This window comes from Ornithorhynchus anatinus, chromosome 13 (genome assembly GCF_004115215.2).
Source record: "Ornithorhynchus anatinus isolate Pmale09 chromosome 13, mOrnAna1.pri.v4, whole genome shotgun sequence".
NCBI lineage: Eukaryota > Metazoa > Chordata > Mammalia > Monotremata > Ornithorhynchidae > Ornithorhynchus > Ornithorhynchus anatinus.
In genome coordinates, this window is record NC_041740.1 from 37,916,009 (window position 1) to 37,929,822 (window position 13,814).

Sequence of the window (13,814 nt, forward strand, 5' to 3'; positions counted from 1 at the left end):
CCGGGCTCTTTCCACCGGGCCACGCTGCTTCGGGATAAAATCGATAACGTCATCGTCGTCGCCGGGCCATTCCTTAAGCGCTGACGAGGGAAGCAGCGTGGCTCAGCGCCAAGAGCTCGGTCGTGAGTTCTAATCCCGCCCCCTGTCACCAGCCGGCTGCGTGACCTCGGGTAAGTCCCTTTCTAAGCGCCTCAGTTGCCTCATCTGGACGGTGGGGATTAATAATAATAATAATAAATAACCGTGGTATTTGCTAAGCGCTTACTAGGATGATGGCGTTGTTTAAGCGCTTGCTATGGGCCAAGCACGAGTCGGGGTCACGTCCCCAAGTGTACAGTCCAAGCGCTTAGCCCAGTGCTCTGCACAGAGTGAGCGCTCAGTAAATACTGTCCAATGAATGAATGACAGAGTAGACAGGTTGGCCCACGTGAGGCTCACGCTTTTAATCCCCATTCCGTGAGCCCCACGCGGGACAACCGGAGCAGCTCGGATCTACCCCAGCGCGTAGCGCGTAGTAAGTGCTTAACAAATACCATCATTTTCATCATTACGTGCCAGGCACTACATCAAGCGCCGGGGTGGATTCAAAGCAAATCGGGTCCCTGTCCCTCACGGGGCTCACGGTTTCGATCCCTGTTTTCCAGATGAGGTCACCGAGGGACAGAGAAGTGAAGTGACTCGCCTAAGGTCACGCGGCAGACAAGTGGCGGAGTCGGGATTAGAACCCTTGACCTCCTGACTCCCGGGCCAGGGCTCCATCGCCTAGGCCGAGCATGGCAGAATAACAACAATCAAATAATAACGGTCGTAGGTGTTGGGCACTTGCTACGTGCCAAGCACTGGGGTGGGTAAAGCGGACCGGACCCGAGCCCCGCCCCATTCGGGGCTGGCTCTGAATTGGAAGAACGGGTACCGAACCCCCATTTTGCAGATGAAACAAACCCAGAGAATCAATCGATCGTATTCATTCGGCCCTTACTGCGTGCAGAGCGCTGTACTAAGCGCTTGGGAGAGTCCATTGCAGGACACATGCCCTGCCCCCAAGAACAACGTAGGAGTTGGTAGCCATGTTCCCCGCCCACAAGAAGTCTTAAAGCTCACGGTCGATCTCATTTTTCCCTCACTCCCTGAGGTGCGGGGCTTAAAATGGGTAATGAGAGAAACGGCTTAGATTCCCGCTTTGTCCCTCGCCCTGAAAAATTGGCTTAGGGTAGGGAGGGGGGAGGTTTGGGGCAGGGAGGAGGGACCACAGGGAAAACTTGCTTGGCCCAGGAGGAGGCAGGGGCACCTTCTAGCCCGTCTCCTCCGGCCGTCACCGGGAGAAGCCGAATGGGAGGCCGGGACGTCCTCTTTCCGAGACCGACAAACTCCGTGAGACACATTGCCAAACAGCCGTCCGCGGGGCCCCGTTTCAGTCCGGATGGCGACGGGGGCCGGGGGTGGGGGGCAACGCGGATGGTTTCCCCCCCCCCCCCCCACCCCCACCCGGAACGTGCCCCCCCCGGGGCTTGCCACGGCTTTCACGGTCAAGGCCGCCTCTTAAAGACAGCCTCGAGTCTGTGCCGCGGGGCTCGGAGATGCGACTTCATCTCGCAATTGATCGAAACTGCCTTTCCTTAGCATCCTAGAACTTGTCGGTCACCAGCCAGCGAGGGTAAGAAGCCAGGTGTTATGGAAGAAGGGGGAAGGAGCCACGCGGGGCCTAAATGTCCGGGGGGGGGGGGGGGGGGGGAGGTGGGGGGAGAGAGCCTTCCGCTGCACCTGAACCTCGGATGGGCCCCGGGAGCCTTACGGGGCCCATAAGGCGACGGGTTAATGACTTCCTAAGGGCGGCGAGGCTTGCGCCGGGACAATTCCGTCCCGGTCTCCTGTCTCCTTCAAGGTGTGGATTCAGCCACGGCTCTCGCTCGGGTCCCGCCCTGGCATCTCCGTCGCCCGGTCGGGATCGATGAACGTCGGTCGATTCGACCGGTTCTGCCGGGAGCGAGCACGCCGACCTTTTTCCCGCCGCCGGTCCCGCGGGAGGAAGCCTCTCCCGCTACGCGCGCCCACCGGTCGGCCCGGTGCCCTCCCCGGTCCCGGGGCCGAGGCGCCCGGACGCCGGGCCGTCGCCTCGGCCCCTCCCGCGGAGCCACTTCCGGAACGCGCGGGAAACCCGGGCACGTGCGTTGAGGGACCAAAAACAAAACAGGCCGGGGGCAGGCTGGAAAAGGATTAACTTAAATTTATTAATGCCAAGTGGAAGGAAAGTAACAGTTCTTGACCCTCCAACCCATGTCCACAGTTCCAGCAGGAAGAGGCTCTGACCGAGGGGCCCGGGGCGAGCGCTCCACGGCCTGTGTTATCGGCGGGTCTGGGGGGACGGGGCGGGGCGGGTGGGGGCGGGGTCGGGGGGGGGGGGGGGGGTTGGGGCCGCACCGGCCGTTCCAGTCTCCATTCCTTCCCTCCAAGTCAGGAAGTGGTTACGTTACTATCTGAAGGCTCTCCCTTCCCACCCGGTCCCCGAGTCCCGGAGCGATCGGGGTGCGAGTCTTCACTCCCCCCGCCGCCGGGTCCCGGGCCCCGCGTCTCTCCCCCGCCCCCGCCACGCGTCCGCAGTCCGAGGCCCGGGAGCGAGGGGGGAGAGATCCGAGGGCCGGCGGGGGCGCGGGCGGGGGGAGGAGCCGGCCGGGGGCCTCAGTCGTCGGCGTCTTCGCTGGAATCCGAGTTGGCCGGCATCATCGGGTCGTCGATGAGCGAGAAGTCCCTTTCCGAGCTGTCGTAGCCCTGAGATAAGTCGTCCTCGTCCTCGTCCTCGTCCTCCTCCTGGGGCCGCAGCGGGGCCGGCCGCAGGGCGGGGCCGGGCGCGGCGGCGGCCGGCGTGGGAGGGTAGCCGGGGCCCCTCGGGCTCGGGTGGTGGTGGTGGTGGTGGTGGTGGTGGTGGTGGTGGTGGTGGTGCGGTTGGTGGTGGGGGTGGCGAAGCAGCGGACCGGAGTCTACGTGAGGGGATGAGGAGACGCCTCCCATCACGAAGGGCACGAAAGGCAAAGACGCGCCGCTGGCGTGAGCCGGGGCCGAGGTGGGCTGCGGGCCGCCGTGCTGGAAGGTCCCGTGCAGCGACGGGGGCCCGGCGCCGCCCCCGGCCATCAGGGCCACCATCTTGGAGAGGTCGGGCCGTAGCCTGCGGGCCTGCTTCTTGCTGGTCTCCGGCGCCGCGGGGGCCGGGAGGACCCGGTTGAACACAGTCTCGGGGAGGTGACCCTGGGTGGGAGAGGGAGACGGGGCCGGGGGGAGGGGAACGACGACGACAAAGAGAACGACACGGGTCAGGCTCGACGAGACGGAGGCGCCGTCACGGCCCCCGTTCGATAAGCTGCGGCTATCGCCGCCACTGTCATCATCGCGGTACTCGGCAGGCGCTTACTGCGCGCCGGATACCGTTTCAAAGCACCGGGGTGATCCGGCTGGCCGCGGTCCCGCCGCGGTGCCACCCCTAGGTCCCCAAGACTCACGCCTCCATTCCGCTCGTGTGGCAAAGCCAGAAGAACCCCACTTGCCAGACGACCCCGGGGAGAGCCTCATCTCTCGCCGGGGCACCTCTGGGGTACGCGAGAAAGAAGAGCAGGTACGGTACTCCCTGCTTTTACTTCTCGTCGCCTCGGGCGTGTCACCTCTGTGGGGCCCTCCCCCTCCAGGACGTCGGGCCCCTCCGGTCCTCCGGGACACCGCCTCGCCGAGTCTTCCCGCCGGCCACCCGGGTCGGGAACCCTCCCCGCCCCCCCGGCTCGCGGCCGCCGGCCCGGCGGGGTCGCCGGCGGCGGCCCGCCTCGACGAGCCGGGCGGCGTTTCCCTCCGCCCTCTCCGCTCCCGGATCGTCGTCGTCGTCTCGCGCTCTGGGTGCGCGACGGTGCCGAGCGCCGTGCCGAGCGCGAGGCCAGATACGGGCTAACCAGATTGGACACGGTCCCTGCCCCACACGGAGCTCGCAGTCTCAATGCCCGTTTTACGGCTGAGGCAACTGAGGCGCAGCGAGGTGACCCGTGGGAAGTCGCACGGCAGACAAGCGGCGGATCGGAACCCGGGTCCTGCCCGCTCCCGGGGCCGTGCCCTAGCCGCTAAGCCCGCGACGCTTCGCGCGTACACGAAGACCAAGAGCTCTTCGGTTCCCCGAGACCCGGCCACGTTCCCTAAATACCCCTGACCGAGTGAGCGGGTCGGGGGGAAGATGACGAAGAGCGGACGCCGGCGGTGGATGGGCCCAGCCCGGGCGAGGCACCCGCGACCTACAGCCGGACGGGGCCCCGGGGGAGCGGCCCGGGGGCGGCGGGGGGGTGGGGGCCGGCCGCCCCCATCTCACCTTCTTTCCGTTCCGGGCGCTGACCGACTGCATCCGCTCTAGACCCAGACAGCCCAGGTCCGCCTTGCTCGTTTTTTTACACCTGTGCCACTTCTGCTTCCGACGCTCCTCCACGTACTGTGACGGGCACAGAGCGCCCCGGTCAGCTGAGGGGCCCGGGGTTCCGTGACGCCTCTTTGTGCCACGGCCACCCGAGGAGAGGACGGGTGGGACCCCGCCCGTCTGACCTCCGTCTCCGTACCCGCCCCTTCCGTCCCCCCAACCTCGCCCCCCGTCACACGCCGCGGGGGGGGGGGGGGGGGGCGGGGGGGGGCGGGGGGGGGCGGGGGGGGGCCGGGGGTGGCCGGGGGTGGACACACCTCTGGGGCAGGACCGGGGGCGGGAACCCGGCGGCTCCGGAACGGAACCGGGCACTCACCGCCAAGAACCGGGGGTCGACGGCGAACTCCGGGTGACCCTGTAACCACACCTCCAGCTCGGCCCGGCGGGGGGCATCTTCGCCCACCAACAGAGTACCATCCATCTTATTGACCACCGGGATCCGGGCCTCCAGGTCCACGTCGAGGTGATGGGGCTCCTCCATGCACTCCACCTCCAGCTGCAAACCCGTCGGTCGGCCCTTCAGCACGTCCCCTTTCGGGGGGGCGGGGGGCCGAGGGGAGGTCCAGGGGATGGACCCCGGACCGACGCGTCGCCCCGTTTCGCGCCCCTCGACGGGCCACTCCCGACAGGCCACGGGGTCTTCCCGCGCTTCCTTCGAGGGTCCCAGCTCCCCTCACCTCCACCAACTTCTTCCTGCTCCCCTTCTTCTTATGGAAGAGGGGATGCCCATCCCCCAGCACGCCATTGGCCATCAGTCTGTGCTTCTGGAACGTCAGCTTCAATCCTTCCTCCTAAGGGGAGACGGGCCGCCCACCCAGGGCGTCAGGGGCTCGGTCCGGGCGGCCCGCCCAGGCTCCCGGCCGCGGCGTCACCCTCCCGACCCCCCTTGCCGCCCGGCGACCTGGAGAGGTCGGGACGGCAGCTCAAGCCTCTCCGACAGATCTCCCCGCCTGGCCCCGTGCCCCTCAGGTCTCCGCGAGAGAAGCAGAGTTTAACTCAACGGCACCCGATGCGGAACGTCCGACGTCTCGCCCGGTGCCTCGGTATTAGCATGGCGACTCATCACGGGGGCGCATCCCTGGGCCCGGTTTGGGTTCTCCTGACGGGGAGGGTCTGGGCAGATCCTTGGGTCACGAGCCTTCCCGGAAAGGGGACTACGGGGGTCTGGGGAGAGCACGGCCCCACGGGAACGATTCGGAACGCCGATCCCCCGAAGCCCGAAGCCGCGAGGCTCGGAGCACCGACGGCCGACTGGAGACTCAGTCGCGGGAGGTGCCCCTGCCCCATTCCCCCGGCGGAGAGCCCCAGGGACCGTGCCCGAGGGCTCCTCTGGGGAAAAATCGGTGATTACGAAATGAGGACAGAGGGCCACTTCCACGACGATGACGGCGGTATTCGTTAAGCACTCGGTCTGTGTCAGGCACGGCTCTAAGCCCCGTGACAGATCCGAATTAATCGGACTGGATGCGGGCCCTGATCCGACATGGGGCTCGGAGTCCAAGCAGAAGGGGGAACGGGGACCGAATCCTCATTTCACAGGCCCGGAGAAGGGAAGTGACATGCCCAAGCTCACGCAGCCGGCAACCGGCGGAGGTGGAATCAGAACCCGGGTCCTCCGACTCCTCCTGATGATTCCGCTCTTGGAGCGCCGGACTCCCATCCCAAAGATCCGGAAAAGCCCTCCCGGTTCACAACTCGCCCCGCCCCCGCCCCCCCCCCCCCCCCCCGCCCCAGAAAAGGGATCCTTCCTTCCCTCCATCCTCTCGGCCGAGACTCGGCAAACGGGGCTCCAACCCGGTCTTCGGGGCCGACAGCCAAGCGTCCCTTCCGACCGGCCAAGGCTGTCCGAGAGACCTGGGAACGGTCCCCGTGTTCCTTGGCATGATGATGATGATGGTAAATGATGATAATGATGATAACCAACGGTATCCGTTAAGAGCTTACTATGTGTTCTAAGTGCTGGGGTGCTAATCAGGTTGGACACCGTCTCTATCCCACGCGGAGCTCACGGTCTTAACCTCATTTCACAGAGGAGGAAAATGAGGCCCAGAGTCGCGGAGCGACTCGCCCGAGCTCACGCAGCAGACGAGCGGCAGAGCCGGGATTAGAATCCAGGTCCTCCTAACTCCCGGGCCCGGGCTCTCTCCGCTAGGCCACGCCGCTCCCCCCTCGGAAACCCTCTGGCCGGATCGGGAAACCCGCGTCGGGCCGGTGTCCGCCGGGATCACCCTGCCCCTCTCCGCCCCGGCGCCCAGGGCGGTGCCGGTGAGGGCCGGACACGATCGTCATCATCACCGCCCCTACTACGTCCGCTTCGGCGCCCCCCTGCCCCCCCGCGGCCCCGCTCGCTCACGTCTTTGATCTGCACCGTGAACTCCTTCTCGTCCATGCCCCGGCGCAGCTTGGTGAACTGAGCCGCGGCCGTGCTGACGGCGGCCACCTCCTCCTCCGCCATCGAAGCCGCGCTGCTGCTGCGGGGGGTGGGCGCCGGAGAGTCGCCGTAGTCGCCCGCGGCCAGGAGGGGACCGTCCAGCGGGTGGTTGCCCGATCCCAGCGGCCCCCCGGTCATCGCATCCTGACTGCGCCGCCCGGAGGGCCACTTCCCCGAGAGGACGGCCTGGCAGACGAGGTCGATGCGGTTGATCAGGACGCGGTCCTGGCCGGGGAGGAACGAGACGCCGGGGTCAGGGGCGGGCGCCACCCCGCTCGAGGTCTCTCGGATGGATCGGGGGCGGAGGGGGAGGGCCGGAGATCTCGTCCCAGAGGTCTCAGACCCGGCCGGCCCCACGCCGGCCTGGCGGAGCAGTCCGCGGCGGGGAGGGGGAGGCTGGAATCCCGATTCGAGGCCAACGGAAAGCTAGGCGGGATCCCGTTGAACCACAGAGTCCATCCCCGCCCGGGAGCAGCTGCGTGGGCCCAACCCCTCCGTCGGTCCCGCCTCCACGGCGCAAAGGACGCGGAGGGCCCGGCCCCCCGACCGCCGCCGGGCTCGGGTCAGGCCTCGGGACCTCCGCCCTCGCCGGGGTCTACCTTGGGCCACTCGGAGGCTCTCTGCCTCTCCTGAAGTAGCAGGAGCTCGGGGGTCATGTGCTCTCCGTCTTCAATGGGGAAGCCATCCTGGGACACGGGGAGGGACAGGAGACTCTCCTCATCGTAGAGCTTGGAGCGCGACTGGTCGGCGGCTGCGGATCACACGTGCAAACACGCGCGCGCGGGCGGGCGGGCAGACACACAGACGGGCACAGAGAGGGATCCGAGTGAGTAAAGACAAGGTAGAGGACCCACGGGATGAGACTGGGGACCGTCCTCTAGACCGTAAGCTCGGCGTGGGCGGGGAACAGATCTGTTCACTGTCACGGGGCACTCTCCCCGGCGCCCAACTCACTGCTCCGCACGCCGCAGACGCTCGGTAAATACGGCCGACCGGCCGAGACGACCCGCGCCGGGCGGGACGGGTCCGTCCCCGACCTCGACCGCGGCGCCCCGGGAAACGCCTCGGGGGGGGGGGGACCCGGGCCGAAGGGCGGAGGATCAAAGACTCTCGAGGCTCGGGACCAGGCCGAGGGGAGACGGGACGGAGGGGGATCTTCCGGTTGCCCTTCTGGTTTTCGGCCAACGTTCCCGGCTGCCGGGGGGCTGCACCTTGGGGGGGCGGGGCAGAGGGGCGGCAGCCCCCGAGGGGAGGGGACGGGCCCGGCGGGTCCAGCTGGGGGAAGAGCGCCGGAGACCAAGCCAAGGAGTGGGGGTCCGTGAGGCCGCTAAGGAGCAGGGGGCAGGGAGGCCGGCTCGGGGGAGGTGGGGGGGGGGGGCGGGGGGCGGTGGAGAGGAGGGGCGAAGACTCAGCGAGGGCCCGGGGCAGGGAGAGAGGGAGCGGCGTACGTGCGGCCTGGGGATTTTAGCAGCTGGAACCTCCCGCCTCCCGCGGGGAGGGAGAGAGGGAGAGGAGGGCCCCGGGCCGGCCGGCACTCACTCAGCTTCTCCTCCTTGTCCTCCTCGCTCTCCTCGGAGCTGGAGCCGGAGTCCGACGAGGACGACGACGAGGACGTGGACGAAGGGGACAACTTGCCCAAGTCCAGTTCGGAGTCCTCCGAGTCCTCGGAGTCGTCCTCCTCCTCCTCCTCCTCCTCCTCCTCCTCCTCCTCCGCCGGCTTCCGGAGGGGGACGGCGGCCCGGGAGGCCAGGGCCGGGGGGAGGCCGGGGGCCGGCCCCCGCGATTCATAGTCCGGGGGGCCCGGTCTGGTCCTGGCCACCGCCTCGCGCTCCAGCTTCAGGGCCAGGCTCTCCAGGCCGGGGCCCCGCGGGCCGCCGTCGGGCGGCTTCTCGGAGACGGCGTCGAGGCGCCGGGGCAGCGGCGAGGCGGCGCGGGAGGCGTGGGGCTGGGGCGGCGCCGCCAGCAGCGGGGTGGGGCAGCGGGACAGGGACGGGGCCGAGGCCCCCGACGGGTGGCTCTGCATGTAGCTCATGCGGGCGGCCAGGAAGGAGAAGTCGGGGTCCTGCATGATGTTGCAGTCCGTCTGGCTCACCCCGTGGCGGGCCGCCCCGCGGAGCAGCTCCCCGTCGTGCCGGACCGGCTCCCACCACTTGGGCAGCTCGGGCCCCGGGGGCTGGCACAGCGCCAGCCGGTCTTCCAGCAGCGGGTGGCAGAGGACCTGTTCCCGCAGGCGGCGCAACAGCTCGATGCGGAAGAGGGTGCGGGAGGCCCTCTCCTCCGTGATGGGCTCGATGAACAGGGTTGGGTCCGGGGATTCTACGCGGGCGGGGAAGGACGGGGGGGGGTTGTCGGGGGAAGCGGGGGCGGGCGGACCCCCGCCCGCCGGCGCCTTCGCCTCGGACCCCCGGCGCCCGGCCCCGCTCCGGGCCCCGCCTCCTCCCGCCCCGGGGGCAGGATCGGCGGCGCGCGCTCACCGTCTCCGACGGCCGGCGGCAGGCGGCACACCTGGCGACACATGGCCACGAAGCCGTGGAAATACTTGGTGAGGCTCTCGTCCGTCTTCTTGTCCAGCCGGGCGAAGGTGCGGAAGCGGTCCCAGTGGAAGTGCAGGGTGTCGGGGTCGAACTCCACCCCGAAGGTGGACACCACCCGGTAGAAATCGGACTCCTCACGCCTCGTCCACCTGGCAGGGGGCAGGGGAGCGTAACGCGGGAGCAGGGCGCCGGAGGGCGGGGGAACTGCGTGACCGGCCCCGGGATGCTCCGGGCCAGGGAAGGCCTCGGAACGGCGACGCTCGGGAAGGCGCGACGGCGCTCCGGGGGAGCGGCTGCAGCCGAGGCGGCGAGGGGCGTGTCGGGGTGGCCCAAGCCGGCCGCTCATCTCGGCTGGCGCCCGATACCACCGGGGACGGCCCGCCCGCCCGGCTCCTCCGACACCGACTTACTCCCCGTGCCTCCATCTCCCCATCGACCCTGGCTCACACCCTCTCCTCTTCTTATCCGACAGACCGCCGCCCCTCTCCCCGGCTTCAAAACCCCGCTGACGTCACCTCTCCTGCGGGAAACCTTCCTTCGCTAGACTCCCTCCCCTCTGAGTTACCCACGCACCCAGGTCCGACCCCGCTAAGCATTCTGCCGCTCGCGGCACCTCCCCCGCCACGGCGCCTACGTCCACCTCCTCGTACCCCGCTGCCCCTTCCTCTATCTGTAATCCATTTTCTCATCCGTCTCCCCGGCTGGACTGTCGGCTCCTTGAAGGCAGGAAGCGTGTCCACCTACTCTACTGTCCTCTCCCGGGAGCTCAGGACAGGTGGTCAACGAACTGGACCAGGGATCGAATGAGGGACGGGGGGGGGCCCCCCCCCCCCACTCTGCCAGGAGTCTGCGGGAGCGAGGGACACCCCGGGGCCGCTCTCGGCAAGAGGCAAGGCCCTCCCCCCCCCCCCCCCGCCCCTGCCCGTCCCGGGTCAACTCAACCGGCACGTCCGCTGCCGCGGAGCTTTAACCTTCCCGGGGCAGACCGGGGAGGTTCCCAGGGGCCCCCGAGGCCCCGTGGGCGCGGGAGGGGGCATCTCGGCGGTAACCCGCCGGGACACCGGCTTACGAGTTGGCTTCTTGCGGCCCAAACCCCGGGACCTCGGGGCGAGAAGGGGGGCGGGGGGCGGGTCCCCTTTCTCGGGGCCCCGGGACCCCACCCGAGGCGGCTCCAGCCCCGGGGGAGGGCCTGGCCGAAGGCGGCCCCCGGCACCGTCTCCCCGCCCCGTCCCCCGGCTCACCGCTGCTGCTTCTCCCGCCGGGCAATTTCTTTCAGTTTGAAGGCCGCCTCGCAGCGCCGCCGTCGCCGGTCTCCCCGCTCGGCCGCCTCCATCTTCATCTGCTCTCGCTTGTAGCTGCGCTGGTAGGCCGTGACCAGGCGCCGGAGCCGGGCGGTCAGGGCCGAGCCCGGGGGCCAGAACAGGCGGCCCGGCTGCTGGGGCATCTGAACTGTGGGAGCCGAGGGGAGGGGCCGCGGGGCTCAGGGAGAGATCGGGGCCCCGGGCGGCCCGCGGCCCGGGCGGGATTCCCTTCCGGAGAAGGGGACTCGGCCGCCTCCCCCTACCCACCCCCGCGGCCCCCGGCCCGACGCCGGCCCCCGTTACCTTCGTCTCCGTCGACGACCGAGATCTCCTCGTCCATCAGCAGCAGCGGGTCGCCCTACAGGATGAGATTCCCCCAGGGAGTTGGGGGAAGAAAGGGAGGTAGGTGTTGGGTCACGGCCCCGGGCCCCTCTTCCATTGGGAAGGGCAGCGATATCCCCAGGGAGAGGCAGAGGGGCGGAGAGAAGCAGAGGCAGAGAGGGAGACGGAGAGACACGGAGAGGCGGAGGCACAGAGAGAGGAAGAGAGAAACGGAGAGAGAAAGAGACAGAGACACGGAGAGAGAAAGAGAGGTTAGCGACCCATCCCTGGGATCGGGCCCAGAAGGAGGCGGCGGCGGGACCGGTGCGACCCAGGGGGGCTAGTTAACCTGGCGGGCACATCTGCGGTGACCCCCCGGGTGCCCGGCTCCGCCCAGGGCGGAGGACCCCGGATGTCTCCACTGGGCGCGCCGGGGAAGAGAAGCGACCGGGCCCCATCTCTCACCTCATCCTCTTGGTCCTTCGGGGGGCCCTGGAGCGGCTTGTACTCGGGATCTTCACAGTCCTTGTCGAAGTCGACCCTGCGACCCCCCCCCCCCCCCGGGGGCACAGAGGTCAGGGGCACCGTCGGGCCGGGGCGGGCCGTTTTCCGAAGAGAACGTCGCCGGTGGGACGCTCCCTCTGGGGGACTAAACGTCCGAGTGACATCTTCCCGGGTTTCCCGACGCCCCCCAACTGGGGGGAGGGGGAAAGAGAGGTCCCTCGACCCCTCGGAAGCCACCTCTCACCCGCTGACCCTTCGGCGGCTCGATACCTGACCAGAGGGCCCCGAGACACGATTCGGGCTCAGGACCTTCTCCCTCCCGGACAGCCCCGGGAAGAGGAGAGCGGCGCGGAGGGAAGGGACCGTGGCGCGTCCTACCGACTGCGATTCCCAACGTATTCGACTGGGGCGCCCCCTCCCCCAGCTAGCGGGGGCCGAGGGAATACCGTCACGGGAGAAGGCGGCCCCCGGGGCCCCGGGACCACCCCCTCCGTCGCTCGGCGGCTCCCGGGGGCCGACGGTCGGGAGTGGCCATTTTGGGTCGCCGTAACGGGCGGGGGGGTCGGACGGAGGATCGCGGTCGCAGCTTAACTGATCTGCCTTCCGCCACTGCCGCTGATTCGTTGCCCACTGGGCTGCGGCCTAACGGGGAGAGGTCAACTAGGTGGTCGGGATGGCCCGGAGAGCTAGGACCCGCTCATCTTTCTTGAAAAGGAATTTCCTTCCCCCCGGAGGACAGTTTCTGGTACACCCTCCCCCCACCCCACCCCCCCGACCGTCTATTGCTCTGGCGGGGGAAGAGGAGGAGGAGGAGGTGGAGGAAGAGCGCGGAGGAGGAGGAGGAGGACATTCTGATGCCCGAGCAGCCTGCCCCTCAGGTCTCCGGGTGAGAGGCGTGGTCTGACTCACCGGCACCCAGCCCAGAGCGTCACTGCTCCGACTGATGCCTCGGTATTAGCATGGCAACTCGTCACGGGGGCACGCGGCTAGGAAGGGGCCCGCCCGGCATCACCGAGACGCCGGGACTGTCCTCCACGGGACTCCCGGACCAAGGCTCCACCCACCCAACCTCACCGCCGGGCACCTGGGGGGAGAAGCGGCCACGACACTCTTTCGCGGACGACACGGTTACGTCCGGGCCCGCCCCACTGACGCGCCTTTTACCGCCTATCTCCTCCGCCGGATCGGAAGCCCGCGCCTACCGACGCAATTTCTGCACTCTCCAAAGGGCTCCGGAGGGTGCCCCGAGCGCAGAGAGCGCTCAGTGAGCTCCGCCGAGCGGGTCTCCGCCCCTCCTCTTACCGGTCCCCGAAGGCGCCGAACTGGGCCCACTCCGTCCGTTGTCCGCCCCAGAGAGGGGAGAGGCCGGGGCTTCGGAAACTCACCCCTCTACGATGTCGGAGAAGTTGTCCGGCACCCGGTGTTCCGCCGCAATGGCCTTGTCGTCCGGCCGACCGGCCTTCTCCAGGAAGCACAGGGCCGGATCGGCCCTCATGGTGTTGTATTTCTCATAGCCTAGAGGAAGGAGAGAAAGTCGCTACTTCCCACACGCTGGCCGGGTGCCGGGCCGGGCGCCGGGGCGGGTCCACGGCGTAATCGGAAGGCGCTCGGGCGGAGGCGGCACGAGGCTCCCTCTCCCCGCTTTGGCTTTCTCCAGGAGCCGACTCACGGCCGCTCAGAGCGAGGTGGCTGCCACGTGGGGGGGGGGGGGGGGGCAGGACAACGCTACGGTGACCGTCTGGCTGTCCCAGAGGGGCCTCCGCCCGCCAGTTAGCTAAGAGCGGACCTGCGGCCGCTTGAATCAGCTCCTCCGCAGGCTCACTCCTCATTCCAGTGGGACAGGATTCTCTGCCTCTGGAAATCGGCCTCACGGAAGAGATCGAGGCCCGGCCTCCCGGCCTAGCGCGGGCCTACTGCCCCAGGTCCCGGCGAGTTGCCCTTGACCTCTTCCCAGCCCCCTCCCGGGGAGCAGGGGGCCGCGAGAACAGCCACCCACCGTGCTTGAAGACTCCGATGAGCAGGGACTTGTCGGCTTCGCTGTCCCACCAATCGGTCGGGACCTCCAGCTGGTCCACCACCGGGAACCAGATGTCGATCTCGCTGCAGAGACGCGGGTACAGAGAAGTCAGCGGGCTTAGAGGGTGCCCGATGGGGCACCTCAAATTTCTAGGTCTCAGAAGGGAAGCAGGGAGCCACGGAGGTGGGGGTGGCGAGGGCTAGTCTGTCTCAGACAGAGTACGCCGCCGCTGGGGCTGGGAGCGACCCTCCCCTCCTGAGGCCGAGCC

General features: G+C 68.7%; 1 protein-coding gene and 2 non-coding genes across 4 annotated transcripts in view; all 3 read right to left on the reverse strand.

Annotated features, from left to right (window-relative positions):
* Window positions 1-2,404: 2,404 nt before the first annotated feature.
* CHD8 (chromodomain helicase DNA binding protein 8) overlaps window positions 2,405-13,814 on the reverse strand; it is a 29,977-nt gene continuing 18,567 nt past the window's right edge. For both annotated transcript variants that reach the window (XM_029077226.1, XM_039913954.1), the window contains exons 25-37: window positions 13,526-13,629; window positions 12,915-13,044; window positions 11,491-11,566; window positions 11,008-11,062; window positions 10,645-10,852; window positions 9,344-9,552; window positions 8,409-9,185; window positions 7,469-7,620; window positions 6,792-7,094; window positions 5,116-5,229; window positions 4,755-4,934; window positions 4,337-4,453; window positions 2,405-3,240 (exon numbers count right to left, since the gene is read on the reverse strand). In XM_029077226.1, the coding sequence (XP_028933059.1) occupies window positions 2,677-3,240; window positions 4,337-4,453; window positions 4,755-4,934; window positions 5,116-5,229; window positions 6,792-7,094; window positions 7,469-7,620; window positions 8,409-9,185; window positions 9,344-9,552; window positions 10,645-10,852; window positions 11,008-11,062; window positions 11,491-11,566; window positions 12,915-13,044; window positions 13,526-13,629 (2,989 nt within the window). In that variant the 3' untranslated portion in view covers window positions 2,405-2,676. The remainder of the gene's footprint in view (window positions 3,241-4,336; window positions 4,454-4,754; window positions 4,935-5,115; window positions 5,230-6,791; window positions 7,095-7,468; window positions 7,621-8,408; window positions 9,186-9,343; window positions 9,553-10,644; window positions 10,853-11,007; window positions 11,063-11,490; window positions 11,567-12,914; window positions 13,045-13,525; window positions 13,630-13,814) is intronic.
* On the reverse strand, window positions 5,399-5,509 carry LOC114816321. Its single transcript, XR_003764085.1, has one exon. It is a non-coding gene; the product is annotated as a small nucleolar RNA U6-53/MBII-28 (small nucleolar RNA).
* On the reverse strand, window positions 12,399-12,508 carry LOC114816309. Its single transcript, XR_003764073.1, has one exon. It is a non-coding gene; the product is annotated as a small nucleolar RNA U6-53/MBII-28 (small nucleolar RNA).